At 54.5% G+C, this 17,968-nt stretch overlaps 1 protein-coding gene across 8 annotated transcripts; it reads left to right on the top strand.

Annotated features, from left to right (window-relative positions):
• Positions 1-16,429, top strand: SLC47A2 (solute carrier family 47 member 2). Of its 8 annotated transcripts, none has more exons than XM_043473052.1 (17): positions 2-196; positions 924-1,025; positions 1,227-1,295; positions 1,964-2,112; positions 2,748-2,790; positions 5,379-5,423; positions 5,599-5,696; positions 5,953-6,050; positions 6,916-7,029; positions 7,651-7,718; positions 8,585-8,693; positions 9,327-9,402; positions 9,671-9,740; positions 13,789-13,921; positions 13,993-14,087; positions 14,972-15,065; positions 15,161-15,267. In XM_043473052.1, exons 1-17 carry the CDS (start codon positions 74-76, stop codon positions 15,247-15,249), a joined length of 1,575 nt encoding a protein of 524 aa, XP_043328987.1. In that variant the 5' UTR covers positions 2-73; the 3' UTR covers positions 15,250-15,267. The 8 variants fall into 8 exon arrangements, with proteins under 8 accessions (XP_043328989.1, XP_043328987.1, XP_043328988.1 ...); XM_043473053.1 differs by lacking the exon at positions 15,161-15,267 and adding an exon at positions 15,286-15,568 and having other exon boundaries at positions 3-196; XM_043473051.1 differs by lacking the exon at positions 15,161-15,267 and adding an exon at positions 15,844-16,222 and having other exon boundaries at positions 8-196.
• Positions 16,430-17,968: the final 1,539 nt, after the last annotated feature.

Genomic DNA, 17,968 nt, shown 5'->3' with positions numbered 1-17,968 from the left:
CCCTGGCCGGCTGGGTGAGGCTGGCTGAGAAGGTGCTCAGGCGTGCAGGGTGGCTGGGTGGCCTGGGCTTGGAATGGACAGCCCCCAGGACACGGTCCCCCCAGGCCGAAGGAGCCGCTGCCCTGCCCTCCGCAGGCTGGTCCCTGTTGGCTTTGGAGCTGAGGCACGGACGATCTTCATCCTTTCTGGACCCCTGGTAAGGAGGTGGGGGTGAGGGGCTGACGAGGCGGGGGGCAGGGGCTGCTCGAGGCCTTCCCCAGAAATCACCCACAGTGACAGTGTCCAGGTGGCACCAGGGGCCACCACCCAGAGCCTGGCGGGGTCTGACCTCTCTCAGCGGCAGGCAGCCCCCACCCCCTCGCCATGAGAGGGACCAGGTGTGTCCTCCTTCAGGAGCCCAGAGAGGCCAAGGGGAGCCCAGGGGTGCCTGCACGGGCGTTTGCATTGGAAGAGGGGCCTTTGCCCATTTATTTTCAAAGGGAAAATGGCTTCAGGTACATTTTTTTTCTGACTGTAAAGACTACTAAATATGTGCTCCTTGTAAGAGTAAGGACAACAGTAAAAGAAGACACTACGTTCCAATCCCACCACATGGACAGAGGCTTCCTAGGGTTTTGGTGTCTTTAACTCTACTCCTCTGTGTTTGCACGCGGCCGGATGAGGTGGTTACAGTGACGTCACCAGCTGTACCCACTCCAGCGCCCCCGCAGGGGAACGAGAGCTCAGGGGTTGATGCTGTTGCCCCGTGGGGAGGGGGCAGGACCCGGGCCTTCTGCCACCCAGACTCGGCCACACTCTTGCTCCTCCACTGTGGGCGGCTCGCCCTGCGGCCCAGAGGGGCTTCTCGGGGGTCAGGGCCTGGAGAGCCTCTTGCCGGGAGCTGGGCTGTGAGCAGGGCCCTTGACCCCAGCCCCGGCCTTCAGTTCCTCTTCCAGATGCTGAACTTCATGGTCTACGTCGTGAGCACGGTGTTCTGCGGACACCTGGGCACGGTGGAGCTGGCGGCAGTGACCCTCTCGGTGGCCGTGAGTATAGCCAGGACCTTCTTCCCTGGGCTTCTGGGAGAAGACACAGCCTGAGGGCACAGCTGGACCTCCAGCCTCGCCCGAGCACACCCCACGCACAGGCCCGGCCAGGAGGGGTCTCCCACTGCCAGGCAGCCCCCCAGGTGCAGGGTCCCCCTCGGTCTCCTGAAAGCCTGTGTTCTCTCCTGTGTGTGGCTCCAGTTTGTCAATGTCTGTGGAGTTTCCATCGGGTTTGGCTTGTCTTCGGCCTGTGACACCTTGATGTCCCAGGTAGGTGGGCCCCCGGGAACCAGCAGGGCTGGAGCCAGTCCCACAGCTGCTGCAGAAAGGGCAGGGCTGGGCACCCACTCGAGGCCCCGAAGTGGCCCCTGCATCTGGGAACCTGTCAGGCCTTTGGGGGGCAGCTGTCCCGGTACACCCACCCTCAGGGACCATGTGCTCTAGGGACCAGACCCTCCCCTTGCCAGGGTGGCCGGGCGAGAGAGCTCTGGAATGAAAGACAGTCCTCTGACCTTGAGTCCTCTGACTTTGACCTTGAATCCTCTGGCCCTGTGTGCTGAGGGCACACAGAGGGGGCCTGCTGCCCTTGGGAGGCCCACCACCAGGAGGGGCTAAGCTCCGGGGGCCTGGGGCTCACGGTGGGCCTGGCTGCTGCTCACTCCCCAGGGAGACTCGCATGCGCTGGTGCTTCAGGGATGGTGGGGGGTGGGCAGTTCCTCGCCCATCAGGAGTCATCGGAGTACTGGGCACCGTGGGTGGACAGCGGCTGGAGCTCTGCAAACGGTTGCTGTGGTTACTCTGAGCCGCTGAGCCCCTCAGAGGAAGCCCCGGGCGGGGATTGGGGGAGTGGTGGAGGGCTGCCCAGCGCACCCACCCCCCCCCCCTCCAGCCGGCGAGCGGAGGTCAGGCGCGGGGCGGGCGTAACTCCTGTGTTCCAGAGCTTCGGCAGCCCCAACAAGAAGCACGTGGGCGTCATCCTGCAGCGGGGCGTGCTGGTGCTGCTGCTTTGCTGTCTGCCCTGCTGGGCGCTCTTCCTCAACACCCAGCTCATCCTCCTGTTATGCAGGCAGGACCCGGCCGTGTCCAGGTGCGCTGGGGCGGGCAGGGGCGGGGCATCCCGGGAGGCCCACCCCACCCGTGCCGCTCTCTCTGGGTCTCCAGCCATCCCGCGGCCATCTGGTCTGGGGACTCTCCCCCACAGCGTGCTGCTCCAGCTGTGGCCAGCAGGGGGCAGACTACAGCCCATTTTAATTGAGAAAAGGCATTTGTATGGGGTTTATTTGCATCTGGTCCCAGCGTGGGCCCGAGCCCGGCAGAGGCTTCGGAAGCAGTGACATGCACACCCCACACCGCAAACAGTGGGAACAGGACCGAACCCCATTTCTGAAGAATTACACACTATGTTGTTAATGTAGGATATATTTCCTCATAGGAATACCTGACTCGTTTCCTGTTATGTGCACTTCATGTAGTTAATTCTTAACGTGATGGAACCTTGTTTTCCCCTCTTACAAACCACACATCATTCCGATTTGAAGTTCCCCAGCCCTGAGACCCTGTGTTTGGGTCCTTTGGTTCTTGGGCCCTGCCTCCTGGCACCCTACCCCCACCGAGGTTCCAGGTGTCTCTGAGGGTCTTGTTTTCAAGGTAAAGTCTGCCAAACCTTTCCCCACCCCCAGGGTATAGGCTGCTTGGCTCAGAGCCTGGTTCTTTCTCCTGCAGGCTGGCCCAGGAGTATGTGCAGGTCTACATCCCGGGCCTGCCGGTGAGTTGTCTATGGAGCTTGGATCCTGACCCCCCACTAGTCTGGAGCCCCTCAGCCCTCGTGTTGGTAGCCAGGGGGCTGGAGAAAACTTCTCATTGCGGTTGGTGGTTGGTGCATATTGAACTTTTAAAAAGTAGTGCAACACCTTTTTCTGGTTAGAAAACTATTTACAGGAGAGATTCTGGAAAGCCTGAGGAAGAAAAATTTCAAATCTTCCATTATCCTACTACCCAGAGAAAAGACAGGTTAATAATCTCTCTCTCCAGGGCTATTTGTCTTCATGGGTGTGTGCGTTATCAAACATAGAGACACACCTGTAGTGTGAAATGGGGCCAGTGTGTGTATGTTGTTTTGTAATTCACTTTTTCCCTTTCAAATGTATCATTAGTCAGTCTCTAGATATGCTCAAATCACTGTCCACAATACCCATTTCAAAGGCCTCACAGTATCCCCCCTTTGCCATAACTTATTAACCAGTCCCTATGTGTTGGGTATTTAGGTTGTTTGCAGTGGTCACTCTTATAAATTAGGTTGTGATTAACATTTTTATAGAAAAATCTTTGTGAATGTCTGTAATGATGCCTAATTGGAATTGGAGTTGCTCTGTCAATGGGTTTTGATACTGGTTTGTATCAAGTCTACCCTCAAGAACAATAGTCTCATCAGCACAGAGTATTATTAAAATGTTTTCTCCAATTAGAAATAGGTTATTTTAACATGCACTTTATTGCAAATGAATTTGAGTGTTTTTTCATATCTTTGATCATTTGTTTTCCTTCTATGAATTGCCCACGTCCTTTGCTTATTTTAGTGGATTGATCTCTTCCTAATTATTTTAACTCTTGTTAAATAATACCTCACTCCTTTGACATATGTGTCACAAACGTTTTTTAGTTGCCTTCTAATTTTTTGATACTTTTTTCTTAAAGAATTTTTAATGTGTACATAACAGATCCATAAATCCCATCCTTTATGATGTCTGTCTTTGATGAGCTTAAGAACAGTCACCCCATCACAGGATTGTAGAAACATTTGCCTTTATTTTATTTGAACTTTTTAATGGTTTCTACTTTTGTGTTTAGAGCTGTAATGTTTCTAACAAATGTTTTCTAAGAGTCGTTATTGAATGTTCTTTCTCCGTTAATTTATTGAATATTAAGTAAGCAGTCCATCCACACAGATAAGTTTCTGAGATTTGAGCCCCGCCTAGTGGTCCATTTGTCCACTCGGGACTCATGGCTGCACAGTGTGATTTGCTGTGGTTCAGTGGACGTGTCACCACGGGGCAGGCTGTCTCAGGGGAGTCCAGCTTTCTGTCTCTGTCCCCCCTCACACTGCCCCCTCTGTCTTGCCTCTCTGCCCCCCTCTGTCTTCCGAGCACCAGTGACAGAGCTCTTGAGGATGGACCTGGGAAGGGAGAGGGTTGGGGTGAGTTCACGGTGCCCTTAGGGGACACCAGCCCTGTCAAGGAGCCCCAGCCACACCCTCCCATCTGGAAGGCTAGAGCCATGACTTCTTTGAGGCCTGGCCAGCTCCAGATTTCTTCTGTATCACGGAAACCACCTGAAAAGTCTGGTCTTTCTCCTCCAAACCTTTGGCTCTTCAGACCAAGTGAAGGTGTCTTGTCCAACAGGGCCCCTGGGCCCGGGTCAGGGGAGACTTCCAGGTTATCACTGTGGCAGCCACTTTATCAAATCAACAAAGCCACTCCCTCCCATTCAAAGATGCTGCCAAACATAACTCCCTGTGGGATGAGAAGCATCACATGTCTTAGTCATGATGCTAACCCAACTCTCAGCACTCTTAAATGTGCCAAATGCTGTTTTGTAAGCATTTTTGCAATATCAGCGTTGCATATAAATGTATGTATGAATAGCAAGGATTCACACACACAGTATTATCCCCTTTATAGGTGAGGAAACTGAGGCACACACAGGTTAAGTAAGTGGCCTAAGGCCACACCACTCACAGGAGGCACAGAACCAGTACCTGAACCCAGCAGCACACTTTTGCTGACTGTGCAGTCCTGAAGAGAGAGGGAGGGTGGGCAGGGGGCACAGGCCTGGGCCAGGGTTTGACAGGGCAGGAATTGCAGGGAAGTGCCCCCAAGATACATACACACATACACACACAGGCCCCCTCTGTCCTCCATGGACTCCTCTGATGTCTCCACCCTGCTCTGCAGAGGCTGCTGGTGGCCTCCACCCTCCCTACCCCGACTCCCTCTGCCCAAGGCCCCTCCATCCAGAGTCTTGTCTCTGGCAGCCAGAGACAGGCCCTAGGGTGGCCCGGACCTGTGGGCTCTGGTGGCCCTTCTGTGAACAGGCCGGTTGGCGGCCAGGGGCCCAGTCCCTTTCGTTCTTGCCAGAGCACTGGAGCCCCTCTTGGGTCCCCCCTCCCTGCCTGCTGGTCCCATCCCAGCACCAGCCGTCAGGCAGTGCAGGTGCCCAGGCCAGCGCGGTGCGTGTCTGCGGGTCGGGATGCACTCTGCTAAACCAGCTGCCCCAGATTCATCTCAGCAGTGTCTGTTCTTGTCTGTGTGGAGGTGGTGTTTACTTGTGTCTCTCTGTGTGTGTTTATTTACACAGGCAAATTTTCTCTACAGCCTGCAGGCCAAGTACTTGCAGAATCAGGTACAGGGCCCTAGCTGGAGCTGCCCCGTATCCTGCACTGCACTGTCAGCGGGGGAGGAATGCCTGGGGTCCCTGTTCTGACCTCCACACAGGGGTCTGTGGGGAGCTGCGTGTCCCCAGCCTGTGTCCCCCCTGGGGCCCCCCACTCAGTGAGGCCAGTTTTCATCTATTTCAGGGCATCGTTTGGCCCCAAGTCTTCAGTGGCGTCGTGGGCAACTGCGTCAACGGCCTGGCCAACTATGTCCTGGTTTCTGTGCTGGGCCAGGGGGTCAGGTGAGCGGGGGGCTGCAGGGCCTGCTTGAGGGAATCAGTTGAATAAGGCGTTGCATGGGCTGTGGCAGCCTGGTCCGGAGCCCTGCCTACCCCTGAGGGGGCAGCCAGTCCGGTCACAACAAGGACTGTGGAGGCTGTCCACACTGTTAGCCACAGGTGGGTCATGGGGAACTGGGGATGAGCCAGGCCTGTCCCCCGCTTGCCTCCAGGGCTGGAGTCGGCCTTTCCTCCAGCCCGACCTTCCACCCTCTGTCAGGGGCTCCGCATTCGCCAATACCGTCTCCCAGTTCACGCAGGCTGTCTTCCTCCTGTTCTACATCGTGCTGAAGAAGCTGCATCTGGAGACATGGGCAGGTGTGGAGGGGGCTCCTGCCCAGGGAGGGGGTTGCTGAAGGGCGGGTAGGCCGCCAGCACCAGCCCAGGGCCTTCACTTCGTGGGCAGGGTCCCCCCAGCTGGAGCCGTTGGAGGAGCCCTGCCCCGAGCCTGCCCCCGCATCCCTCAGGGCCCACCTCTTCCCCACCCCCTGTATCTGCACCCTCTCTCCGCCTCTGCACCCCACCCCTAGAGGCTTGGTTTCCCAGTCCAGTGTGTCCCGGGGCACAGCCCTGCTGGGGACGGGCCAGGAGCTTCTGCGGATAGAATGCTGGGTGCCAGCAGCAGGCTGCACCCACATTGCTTGGATAAGCTTCAGAACTCCTCGTTAACTCCATTTTTATCTACATGGAGGAAGCCGGTGCTGAGAGAGTTTGTCATTCACCCCAAATCACAGAAGTGGGCTCGAACCTGCTCCCAGGCCTAGGTGCTGAGCTTTTAGCCCCTGAAAGCTGGCTGTGTGGACCGTGGGTCCCTCTCTGGCCTGGGGCCTCCTCCCCCATGGCTGTACCACCCTGTCTGCCTTGTGAAATCTCCTGGAGCCTTGGTGTCGGGCCACCCTCCCAGCAGCCCTTTGGGGAGATGGGGCAGAGATAAGGACTAAAATTTCATCCAAGGAGACAGAGCCCAGGAAGGACCAGGCTGTCTGCCAGCCTGTGGTGCCCGGGCTCCCACCCAGGGGTGCTGCCCGAGGTATTAGCCCGTCCCCTCCTCCCGTCCCCACCCTGCCTGGTGCCAAGTGCCTGGGCTTGCTGTGTGGAGTCAAAAGCTGTGGGCCCTGGCGGTGGGCCGGCTGGCTGGGCCGCAAGGCAGATGGGGGCTCAGTCAGCTGGCTTCTGCTCCTAGGCTGGTCCTGGGAGTGCCTGCAGGACTGGGGCCCCTTCTTCCGCTTGGCCGTCCCCAGCATGCTGATGCTGTGCATCGAGTGGTGGGCCTACGAGATCGGGAGCTTCCTTGTGGGTACGTGGGACGGCGCGGTGTGGGGAGACTCCTCCCCCAGACAGGTGGTTCACCCACCCGGCCGGGCTCTCTGCCAGACTGTGAGCTTCCAGCAGGAGGGCCTGGGCCCAGCACAGCCCAGTCTAGGCCTGGCACAGAGTGGACACCTGAGCATGATTTTCAGCCAGAGATGGAGTGAGATGGAACTGGTGCAGCCGGAACATCTTGAGCTCATCAACGGACTCAGAACAGAGTCCAAACAGCCAGGGCTGGAATGGCCCCAAGAGACCTTCCAGTCCACCCCAGACCCCATTTATAGATGAGAAAATTGAGTCCCAAGAGTAAAAGAGGCTGTCCAGAGTCACCCCAACCGGGCCGAGAGCTGAACTCAGGCTTCTTGACCTTGGTCCAGTTTTCTTCCCTCCCTCATCACACGGTGTACACAGGAGAGAGACCCTGACCCTGGCACACCCAGGCAGGGGTCTCCTGGAAGGCTGAAGGCCAAGTGGAAAGGTGGTTTTTGCTGTGTCTGCCCTTGGAAGCCACTGGCCCCTTGGCCCCAAGAGCAGGGGGCACTCTGTCAGCCCAGGGCTGTTGGCCAGCTGGCTGGACACTCACGGTGCTCCTGCCCCACCTCCGCAGGCCTGCTCAGCGTGCGCGACCTATCTGCCCAAGCAGTCATTTACGAGGTGGCCACCGTCATCTACATGGTGAGGCTTGTGGGGGGCACCTTTTTGTCCTGCCCCCAGCCCAATCCCCTGACAGCCTGGGAGTGTCAGAGGGGGAGGGGGCAGCTTCCCCCCAGAGGCCATTTCTGTCTCCTGAGGGACCCTCCAGACCCACTGTGTCCACCAGGCCCAGGCCCTAAGAGCCACACGTGGCCCACAGCCACTCCGCCGTGGGTGATACGGAACTCTCCATGTTGGAATTGTTTTGAGTTGATTGGCATCATTTAAAATTGGGAGATTTCGCGTCACAATCTGGATTTCTGCATTTTTATTGAAAAATGGGACGTTCCCTTTAGCAGTGGGCCCACGTTCTTGTACACCTCTAGTGGTGAGCCCTGGGGGACAGAGCCCTTTTGGGGGCACTTCCTTGCCTCCACCGGGGAAAGAACTCCCCGCAGTTCCTTCCTCTTCAAGGACACATGGGGTGTCCCGTGTCACTTGTGCAGCCTCTGCCAGCCTCCTGGGGTGCACGCTCTGTGACCCCAGCTTTAATCGAGGGAGTTGCAAAAACCTACATGTACAAAACTGATTTATAAGGTGATTCTTATGTTGAAAGTGGTGTCAATCTTTTTCTCGCAGGGACCTTTTATGACAGACTTAGGACTACACTTGCCTCTTTATGTGATGTTTACTCATGAGGTTTTGGCTGTGTGTTGATTTTGGCTGCCTGTGGTGTCTGATGGCTCAGCCAGGTTGGGGCTTTGGCTGGCTTGCTTGGGGTACCCCCACCCCACCTGCCAGCCGCTGATCTCACGGCTGGTTACCAGCAGCCAGGAACACTCTGCTTCTCTCCCACTTGGCTTGGGGTAGGAAGGGGGCTGACCATACCTTCTTGTCTCTGAGTCCAGATCCCCATGGGGCTCAGCATCGCGGTCTGTGTCCGAGTGGGGACAGCCCTGGGAGCCGCAGACACCGTGCAAGCCAAGCGATCAGCCATCTCAGGCACCCTCTGCACAGGTGGGTGGGGTCAGGCTTAGGCCAGGGGAGGCCCTGGGAGCCACGGCTACCTTCCAAGCCTGTGGTACCTGTTATGTGGCCCAGAGGAGCAAGCCTGCTGTGCCCCTTCTGGCCGCTTCCCCACTGCTGGGGGTCTGAGCTGGCAGTTTCCTCCCCAGGCTCCCAGGCCTCTAGGTCTTCCTGTGAGCTCGGCCTCCTGGAGTCCCCAGAAGCATGGGGCCTGCTCGTGGCGACCCTCAGAAAGGACCCCTCTGCATCCATCCTGTCTCTGCTTTCTGCAGCTGCCAGGCTCAGATCAGCTCCTCATGGAGAGCAGTGGTTCTCAGGCTTTAGACCTAGGTTGGGGGTGGGGTGGGGGAGCTGGGTGTCAAAACCCGAACCTCCCCCCGCCCCCGGCAGTTTCTGACTCAGTCAGTCGGAGATGGGGGTCTGAGAATCTGCTTCACTAGGCAGCTGCCGGTCCAGGGACCCCATTTTGAGAACCACGGGAGGAAGGGCATTTTGCATGTTGTCATCATGAGACCGCAGATGAGGGTCTTCGTCCAGGCGGATGTGTGGCTGGGCTGGCTCGGGCTGAGGGGGGCCAGGCTCCTCCCTAGGCTGGGTCGGCCTCACTGCCTTCATCTCTTGCAGTGGGAACCTCGCTGGTTGTGGGCGTCCTATTGAGCCTCCTGAGAAACAAGCTGGGCCACATCTTCACCAATGATGAGTAGGTAGTCGGCTTTCCCGCCTCGTGTCGGGGGGCCTCGGCTGCTGCCCATGCACAGACCAGGCGCCGACCGAAGGGCAGGGCAGAGCTAACGGGGCTCCTCGGGGGGTTCGGACGTGTCCCCACACACAGGGAGACTCAGGGACGGGAGCGGCCTGGCCTGGGGCGACCACCTAGGCTTGGAGAAGGTGGGGGCAGGGTGGAATAGACGGGACAGGAGTGGGACTCCAAGGCCAAGGCTGTGTCTCATGGCCCCCTGTCCCTGCAGGGAAGTCGTTGGCCTGGTTAACAAGGTCCTGCCGCTGTACATCTTCTTCCAGCTGTTTGATGCCCTCTGTGTGAGTCCCGATCTGACCCCCGAGTTCCCAACCCCTGCCCCCCAAGCAGCTCAGGGCTGTGAGCTTGAGCTGCCTGATTAGGGCTGACTGCAGATTAAGCGGCAGCTCTTGGATCTATTATTATTCAAAATAACGCCTCCCCCCTTTCTTTCCTGCAGTTCCAACTCACTGAGAAGCGTGCACATTAGCAAAATACAGACCACTCTTCCAGTGCAGAATCATAAACCCTCTTCTTCCTTGTTCCCCAGGATTGGGTTGGGGGGCAGCGGGGCACAGCTCTGACCCAGGCCCCACCTGGCCAGGAGCGGCCACACTGGTTTCCAGAATAGAGGTGCCCAGAGTACGGAGGGGCCCAACTTTCTGCTTGGATCACTAAAGAGCAAATCCCATTGAGTGCAAGTCTGAATTCTGTCAATGTTTAACAGCCTGGCATAGAGGCAGCGAGCACCAAAGTCTCATTTGTTGAGCAGGATTTGAAGCCCTGGGTCGTCGTCTTCACACCTTGGGCGATCTTGCAGGAAGCTCCAAGTCTCTGCCTGGAGCATGTGCTTTGAGAGCAGCAAGGGGCAGGAGGCAAACAGCCTTATAGGAGTCATCAGCTCTTATAGGAAGAGTGGTCCCTACAGGAAGGAAAGAAAGAACCGTTGGGAGAAAGTATATTCGTGGAGAGTTTTCCTCAAAGCCCTGGCACTGTGGCCGGTTCCCCATACATTTCCAGGGCTGGTCTTCGAATCTAGTTGGGCACAGGCTTGGAGCACATTACTGACCTCATCAGGACCGCTTGCTTTGGGCCGGGTTTTGTCATCAGATTCACAGCTTTTATTGCAAAACATTAAAAGAAATCCTCTTCTGGGCTCTGTTATGGCTTCTGCAAGGACACTATAATTACTTTTTCTCTAGCTCCAAGGTGAGGCCACAGCTGAGAAACTCCTCCTGCAGGGTCAGGCCTCAGAGGGCTCTGCATTCCTAAATGCTCCTAAGGCAGCGCCTCTCTGTTCACTGCCCACCAGGGAACCCGCAGCAGATTCACAGCTCACAACTGCCAGGGGTCTTGCAGCGCACATCGCTGCATCTACTATGTTTACTCCTGGTTATATCTATCTGTCTATTTTTTTTTTTTCATTAAAAAATTTATTTGTTTGGGTGCACCATGCGGTATGTGGGATCTTCGTTCTCTGACCAGAGATTGAACTGGTGCTACCTGCAGTAGACGCTCCATTGCATTGCCAGAGAACTGCATCGCCAAACCATTGGATTGCCAGAGAACTCCCTAGATCTGTGTTATTCTTTTTTTTTTTTTGTAAATAATTTTATTTATTTATTTTTGGCTGTGCTGGGTCTTCGTTACTTGCTCAGGTTTTTCTCTAGTTGTGGGAATGGGGGCTACTCTCTAGTGGCCGTGCTCAGGCTTCTCTTGTTGTGGAGCACGGACTCTTGGGTGCAGGGGCTCAGTCGTTGTGGCTCCCAGACTCTAGGGTGCGAGGGCTCAATAGTGTGGCGCATGGGCTTAGTTGCTCTGAAGCATGTGGGACCATCCCAGACAGCAGATCAAACCTGATTCCATTGACAGGTGGATTCTTTACCACTGAGCCACCAGGGAAGCCCTATATTATTCTTAATTTAAGTTTTCCATGGACCTAGTTTTTATTTTATATTTTTTATGCCTTTCTTGAATTATAGTTTACATACCATAAATTCATGCATTTTACATGCGTAAGTCAAACCTTTGAGTAAGTGTCTACTTGTGGAACCAGTGCTGCAATCCAGTGTTAGACTGTTTTCATCACCCCCACAGAATTCCTGGGGCCTGCTTTGAAGTCACTGCCTGCTCCCACGGGCAGCCCCAGGCAATGCACTGACCCACTTTCTGTCTGTGCATACTTGCCTTTTCTGATTATTTTATAGACGTGGAATTAGAGTATGTGGTCTTTTGTGCCTGGTTTTGTTCACTTCTTGAAATGTTTCTGAGGTTCGTCCATGGCGTAGCATTTTTCAGGACTTCATTCCTTTTTGTGGCTGAATGATAGTCCACTCTGTGGCTGTAACATGTTTGTCTACCCATTCATCAGGTGATGGACATTTGGGTTGTTTTGAGTGTGGCCTGCTGTGACTAAGGCTGCTGGGAACATTCAAGTATGAGTCATTGTGTGGACGTATGTTTTCCTGCCACTTAGTAGAGTCTTAAGGAGTTGAATTGTTAGGTTAAAGCGTAAGTTTATGTTTAACTTTGTAAGAAACCATTAAGCTGTTTTCCAAAACAACTGTATCATTTTACATTCCCACCATCAATGTACCAGGATTCCAGTTCCTCCCCTGTGTTGCTAATTCTTGGTATTGTTTGTCTTGAAATTAGAAAAAGTAGATTTTACTTTTAGGAGCAGTTTTAGGTTTACAGAAAAATTGAGCAAATACAGAGTTCCCATAACCCCCACCCCGCCCCGGCTGGTTCCCCCTTTTATTTACATCATGTATTAGTACAGGACATTTGTTTACTTGATGAAGAATATTGATACATTAAGTCCACAGTTCATGGTTGGTATGCATTCTGTTGGTTTTGACAAACGTTTAAGGACATATACACAACATTCTAGAATCATACAGGATACACACTACTATATATGAAACAGGTGAACAACAAGGTCCTACTGTATAGCACAGGGAACTATATTCAGTATCCTGTAATAAACCATAATAGAAAAGAATATGAAAAAGAATATATGTGTATGTATAACTGATTACAGCAGAAACTAACTTTTTTATATTCTCATTTTTATTAAAGTCATCCTCATGGGTCTGTACAGGTATCTCGGTGTAGTTTTAATGTACATTTCTTCTTTTTTTTTTTTTTCTTGGCCATGCCACACGGCATGTGGGATCTTAGTTCCCCAACCAGGAATCAAACCGAGGCCCCCTGCAGTGCGGGCATAGAGCCCTAACCACTGGACCGCCCGGGAGTCCCTGTTGTGTGTTTCCTGAATGACTAACACCGAGCCCCTTCCATCTGCATGTCTCCTCGGGTGAAGTGTCTGCTTGTGTCTTTGTTCACTGCAGACATCAGGTTCTTGTTGTCTGAGCCTGCCAGGGCTGCCCTGACAAAGCATGCAAAGCCGAGTGACCTAACATACCAGAAATGGATCGTCTCGCGGTTCTGGAGACCAGAGGTCCTAGATCCAAGGCGCCAGGGGAGGATCTACTCCAGGCTCTGCTGAGCTTCTGGAACCCTCAGGAGCCCCTGAGCATGTAGAAGGCATCGTTTCCCCATGTCTGTTCACGTTGTCTTCCCTCTCTGCATGTCTGTGTTCTAGTTTCTCCTTTTTACAAGGACACCTGTCTTCTCGGGGTAAGGTCCACCCTGATGACGTCATCTCAGCTTGGTCTTCTGCAGAGATGCCATTTCCAATTAAGGTCATATTCAGAGGTCCTGGGGTCAGGACTTCAGCATCTTCGAGGGGGGGCACAAGTCAACCCATTGTGATTACCTTTTTATTCCTGAGTTGTAAAAGTTCTTTTTGTCATTGTAGAATAGTTGATTTATAATGTGTTAATTTCTACTGTATAGCAAAGTGATTCAGTTATACATGTATGTATTGTTGTTGTTCAGTTGCTAATTCATGTCTGACTCTTTTCTACCGCATGGACGGCAGCCAGGCCTCGCTGCCCCTCACTATCTCCTGGAGTTTGCCCAAGTTCATGTCCATTGAGTTGGTGTACATTTTTAAAAATATTATTTTCCATAATGGTTTATCATAGCATATTGAGTGCAGTTCCCTGTGCTCCATACTTGGACCTTGTTTGTCCATCCTACATGTAATAGTTTGCATCTGCTCACCCCAAACTCCCAGTCCACCCCTCCCCCTGTATCTGAAACACAGCAGCCTTGCATGACCCAGGGCAGGTCCCTGCAGGAAGGGAGGGGGACGAGGGCCCCTCCTAGCCCGTGTTGTGGACTTAAATGAGGCTATGGCCTGTAGATTCCTGAGGAAGCCCTGCTGCTAAGACTCACCATCGCCTCAGCATCACCAACCGCCAGCCCTTCTGCCTCCTGCAGTGTCTCTACGCTGGGGTCCTGCGTGGGACCGGCAGGCAGGCCTTCGGGGCTGTGGTGAACGCTGTTATGTACTACGCCATCGGCCTCCCGCTGGGTGTCGTGCTGACCTTCCTGGTCGGGATGGGGGTCATGGGTACGTGGTGTGGGGGGCGGGGGGCAGGCCTAGTGCTCGTCGATGCCCTCACTCACCCCCGTGTCCTGTAGGCCTCTGGCTGGGCATGCTGGTCTGTGTCATGCTGGCCACCGCTGCCTTCGTCACGTACACGGCCCGGATGGACTGGAAGCGGGCTGCAGAGGAGGTGAGTGCCCTTCCTGTTACCAAAGAAACCACGCCAGACACCATCCTCAGCGCTCCCCCCACCCACCCCCCGCTCAAACTCAAGCAGAGGGCTCCGGATGACCCCGAGGGTGAGCTGTGACCTTGGAAAAGGTACTGACAGTACCCTGTCCGCCATCCTCTTGGGAGCACTTCTGAAACAGGCGGCCTGGCGTTTGCTACTATGGCTCAGACTCTGAAACCCAGAGTCTCTGTGAACCCACAGAGCTTCACACCCTCTGTGGGGATCCAGTCCTCCTGGCATCAGAGACGATGGATCAACCCGGATCTAAAAGAGCGCCTCTTAAAAGTTTCCTAGACCGTGGACATGGCAGGCCTGGCCTTACCGCACTTCACAGGTGTTGTGGTTTTTGCAGGCTGAGGGTCTGGTGCCACCCCACATTGAGCAAGGCGATCGGCAGGCACCATCTTCCCAACAGCATTTGTTCGCTTTGTGTCTCTAGGTCACACTTTGCTCATAATTCTCATCATATTTCAAATCTTCTCATTATTATCATCTCATTTATGGTGAGGGATGATCACTGAACTCTGACATCACCATCGCAAAAATATGACCTGCTTAAGGCTCAGGTGATGGTATTTTCCAGCCAGGAAGTACTGTTTAACTGCGGTATGGACAAGGTGTCTTGCACACTTAGCAGACTCATGTTGTGCAAACATTACTTTTATGTGCACCAGGAACCCAGAAAAGTCCTCTGCCTGCGTTACTCGCCTTATTGCAGTGGTCTGGAGCCCCCAAGGTGTGCCTGTGTGTCACCATGTGTATCCTGCTCAGCCTGCAGGGCTCAGCTGAGGCCGGGTGGATGGGCAGCTGGCAGGCTGACCTGGCGACTCTCTGTTCTTCAGGCGCAGAAACGCGCGGGACTGCCGCCACTGGGGAGTACTGGGAGCATGGCCCTCGGACCCAGGCCCGGGCCCGAGAAAGCGGTTGTGTCTTCAGGTAACACTGCCCTGTGTGCTTGGGTGGCCAGGAACCGCAAGCGCCCAGGCTGCCTCTCTTCCTCAATGTGACAGTGATATCTGTTCTGACACCAGGAGGGGCACTGACGTCCTGGGAAGCAGGCCCTGTCTGTCCTGGCCTGGGAGGCTGTGACCCTTGGTCCTGTCATCAGACGAGGGTGTGAGTTGGGTGCTTAGATCTCCTCCCTGTCGTCCTGCAGCTAGCTGCTAAACTAGAGGACGAGGTCTGAGCACCAACCATCTGACCTCAGGGCGCATTGTCACCACCCAGCTCCAGTGTGGGCAGGAGGACTGCAGCCGAGGGTTAGGCAGGTCAGCCTGGCTTGATAACCAGTGTGGGTGGCCCTTCCCGCCCACCCCTCCACACCCCATCAGACCGGAGCTCTGCTGCCCCGGCACTGGCCTGAGCCCAGGGCTGTGTGTCCACAACCCACAGCCTGGTTATCTCCGCAGCCTCACCTCACTCATCCTGGGCTGTGCCTTGATTGGGGTGGGCATGGGGAGCCAGCACAGGCTTTGGGGGCTTCAGTGTTGCCAGGGAGCGGGGGAGGCAGCGTGACTGAGCATGTCACATGCTGAGGTCGCTGGTGGAGGTTACACACCTCCAGGCCGTCTGACCCCGTCTGATCTCAGCCTTGTCCGTGCATCAGGTCCACAGGGTGCTGTCCCACGTGTTTCCTGCTGTGAGGCAGGGGTGTCAATCCTTTGGCTCCACAGCCCCCCACCTAGGGCTGAGCTGGCTTCTGCTTGTCTTGCAGTGGCCACAGGCAGCTCCCCTGGCGTGATCCTGACGACCTACTCGAGACTCGGGGGCCACCTGGACCTCCTCAGGACTCCAGAAGCAGTCCACACCCTACCCGCCCCCACCAACCGGCTGTCAGCCAAGCAGCTGGCTCTCCGCCGGGGGGCTGCTCTGGGGGTGGCAGTGGGCTCGTTGATAGTGGGGCTCGTCCTGAGGGTCCTCACTGCCAGGCCCTAGCGAGACAGCTTGAGACAAAAAGGAAGCTGACAGCGGCTGCTGATCCCAAATTCAGTGCAGGGGGATGCCCTGAACCACTCCTCAAGAACATTCACGGGACTTCCCTGGTAATCCAGTGGTTGAGAATCTGCCCATCCACCGAGCGGGTTTCCCCCTCCTCCCCCCCAACCCCACCCCCCACCAACCCCCACCAGTTGGGGAGCTGGGATCCCACGTGCTATGCAGTGTGGCCAGAAAATAAACAGATTTTGAGCTGGTGCTGTGTGTCACATGGCGGGTCTGAGCGGCAGTTAAATTGCCTCCTCTCACCTGGACTGCTCTTGATAACAGCTCAGCTGACCGGAAGATGAGACTCCTGGGGTTGGTCCCCTTATTCAATAAACAGCTTCAGGTTAGAGATTTCAAATCAAAACGAAATAGAAAACGCCACTGTCACATGAAAAAGTAGGCAGAGTCTGCCGCCTAGGTCTGTTCACAAAGCCTTTGTGAAGTTCTGGAAGGGTGGGGTCAGCGGGCCCTGCCCACACAGTCCACCTCGCTGAGACCCCCTTCTGCTCCTGCTCTGGCACCTCCTGCAGGTCCAGGAGCTGTGAGGCCCCAGCCGGGCTGGTCACCTTTCCCCCAGTCCTCTCAGGGCATGAACATTTTCACTTGAGAAATGCCTCTCACAGTAGCAACAGGATATAACTAAGAGCAGTCCGTAGAGTCTGCCTACAATGCAGGAGGCCTGGGTTCGATCCCTGAGTTGGAAAGATATCCTGGAGAAGGAAATGGCAACCCACTCCAGTATTCGTCTAGAGCATTCCATGGACAGAGGAGACTGGTGGGTTACAGTCCCTGGGGTAGCAAAGAGTCAGATATGACTAACACTTCGACAGGCAGTGAAACCCAGATCACTGGGCCAGGGAGGCTCAGGACAGAATCTGGGGCTAACCCAGTCCTAGGGTGCTTTGAGGCCTGGGACTGGGGACATGTTCGGGTTCCAGGCTGCACTTGGGGCCCTGGGGGCTCAGCCTGGCCTTCAACATCAGTCCCTTTAACGTGGGTAGTTACATCCAGACAATGGATTCACTAATCAAGGTCACTAGGGAAAAAGGATGCAGAGTGCAAACGCTTGACTCCATAGAAAGGCAGGAGCCAGTGGCATCTGTGACCTGAAGACTCCGTGAGCTTCCGCACCCAGACAGAACAAACAGGTATGGAACAGAAAGGCCATGTTGTGTCCTAGGGTTGCATAAGTGAAAGTAAGGTGTTAAGTTGCTAAGTGTCTGACTCTTTGTGACCCCATGGACCAAAGCCTGCCAGGGTCCTCTGTCCATGGGATTTTCCAGGCAAGAATACTGGAGTGGGTTGCCATACCCTCCTCCTCCAGGGGATCTTCCTGACCCAGGGACCAAATTGGGGTCTCCTGCATTGCACGCAGATTTCTTTACCACCTGAGCCATCAGATTGCAAGGCACTGAGGAAAAAGGACTGCAAGCGCAAGTCTGGGAAACAGTGCATCTGCAGAAACCCCTGCTAGACAGAACTGACGGCAGAGCCGGTTTCTGCGTAAAGGCTTATGGGATTGGTGTCTGGTGAATGTGCTTGCAGAAATATACTTGTTTTAGGTCAGCAATGGGGTAAAGATATAGTTAGAAAGAAACCTATTTACTATATATAGATGGTTTTTAAAAACAACCCACAAGCGGCAAAGTAAAACTTGAGAAAATCTAGGCTGAGAAATTAAAATGAGAAAGAGTTAAAGTGGATCAACACTACCTTTGATAAAGGCAAAAAATGGATTTCTAGTTGGAGAAAACTTATGTTTAAAGGATTGTCTTCATCAGGGCGTATCTGAAAACTAATGACATTATTAAAATTCATGCCAATTTCATCAAATGTATCTATTTTGAAGCAGAATA

The sequence above is a fragment of the Cervus canadensis genome, chromosome 1, assembly GCF_019320065.1.
Source record: "Cervus canadensis isolate Bull #8, Minnesota chromosome 1, ASM1932006v1, whole genome shotgun sequence".
NCBI lineage: Eukaryota > Metazoa > Chordata > Mammalia > Artiodactyla > Cervidae > Cervus > Cervus canadensis.
Note: the sequence above shows the minus strand (reverse complement) of the source record. Positions and strands in the feature narration are given on the sequence as shown.

What these genes read in the sequence shown, in the direction of transcription:
- SLC47A2 (XM_043473047.1), top strand. Translation starts at nt 74, where the DNA reads ATGGACAGCCCCCAGGACACGGTCCCCCCAGGCCGAAGGAGCCGCTGC. An exon ending in GTGCTGGGCCAGGGGGTCAG is followed by an intron (nt 5,697 to 5,952) that starts GTGAGCGGGGGG and finishes ACCCTCTGTCAG; the next exon opens with GGGCTCCGCATTCGCCAATA. An exon ending in TGGCCACCGTCATCTACATG is followed by an intron (nt 7,719 to 8,584) that starts GTGAGGCTTGTG and finishes CTCTGAGTCCAG; the next exon opens with ATCCCCATGGGGCTCAGCAT.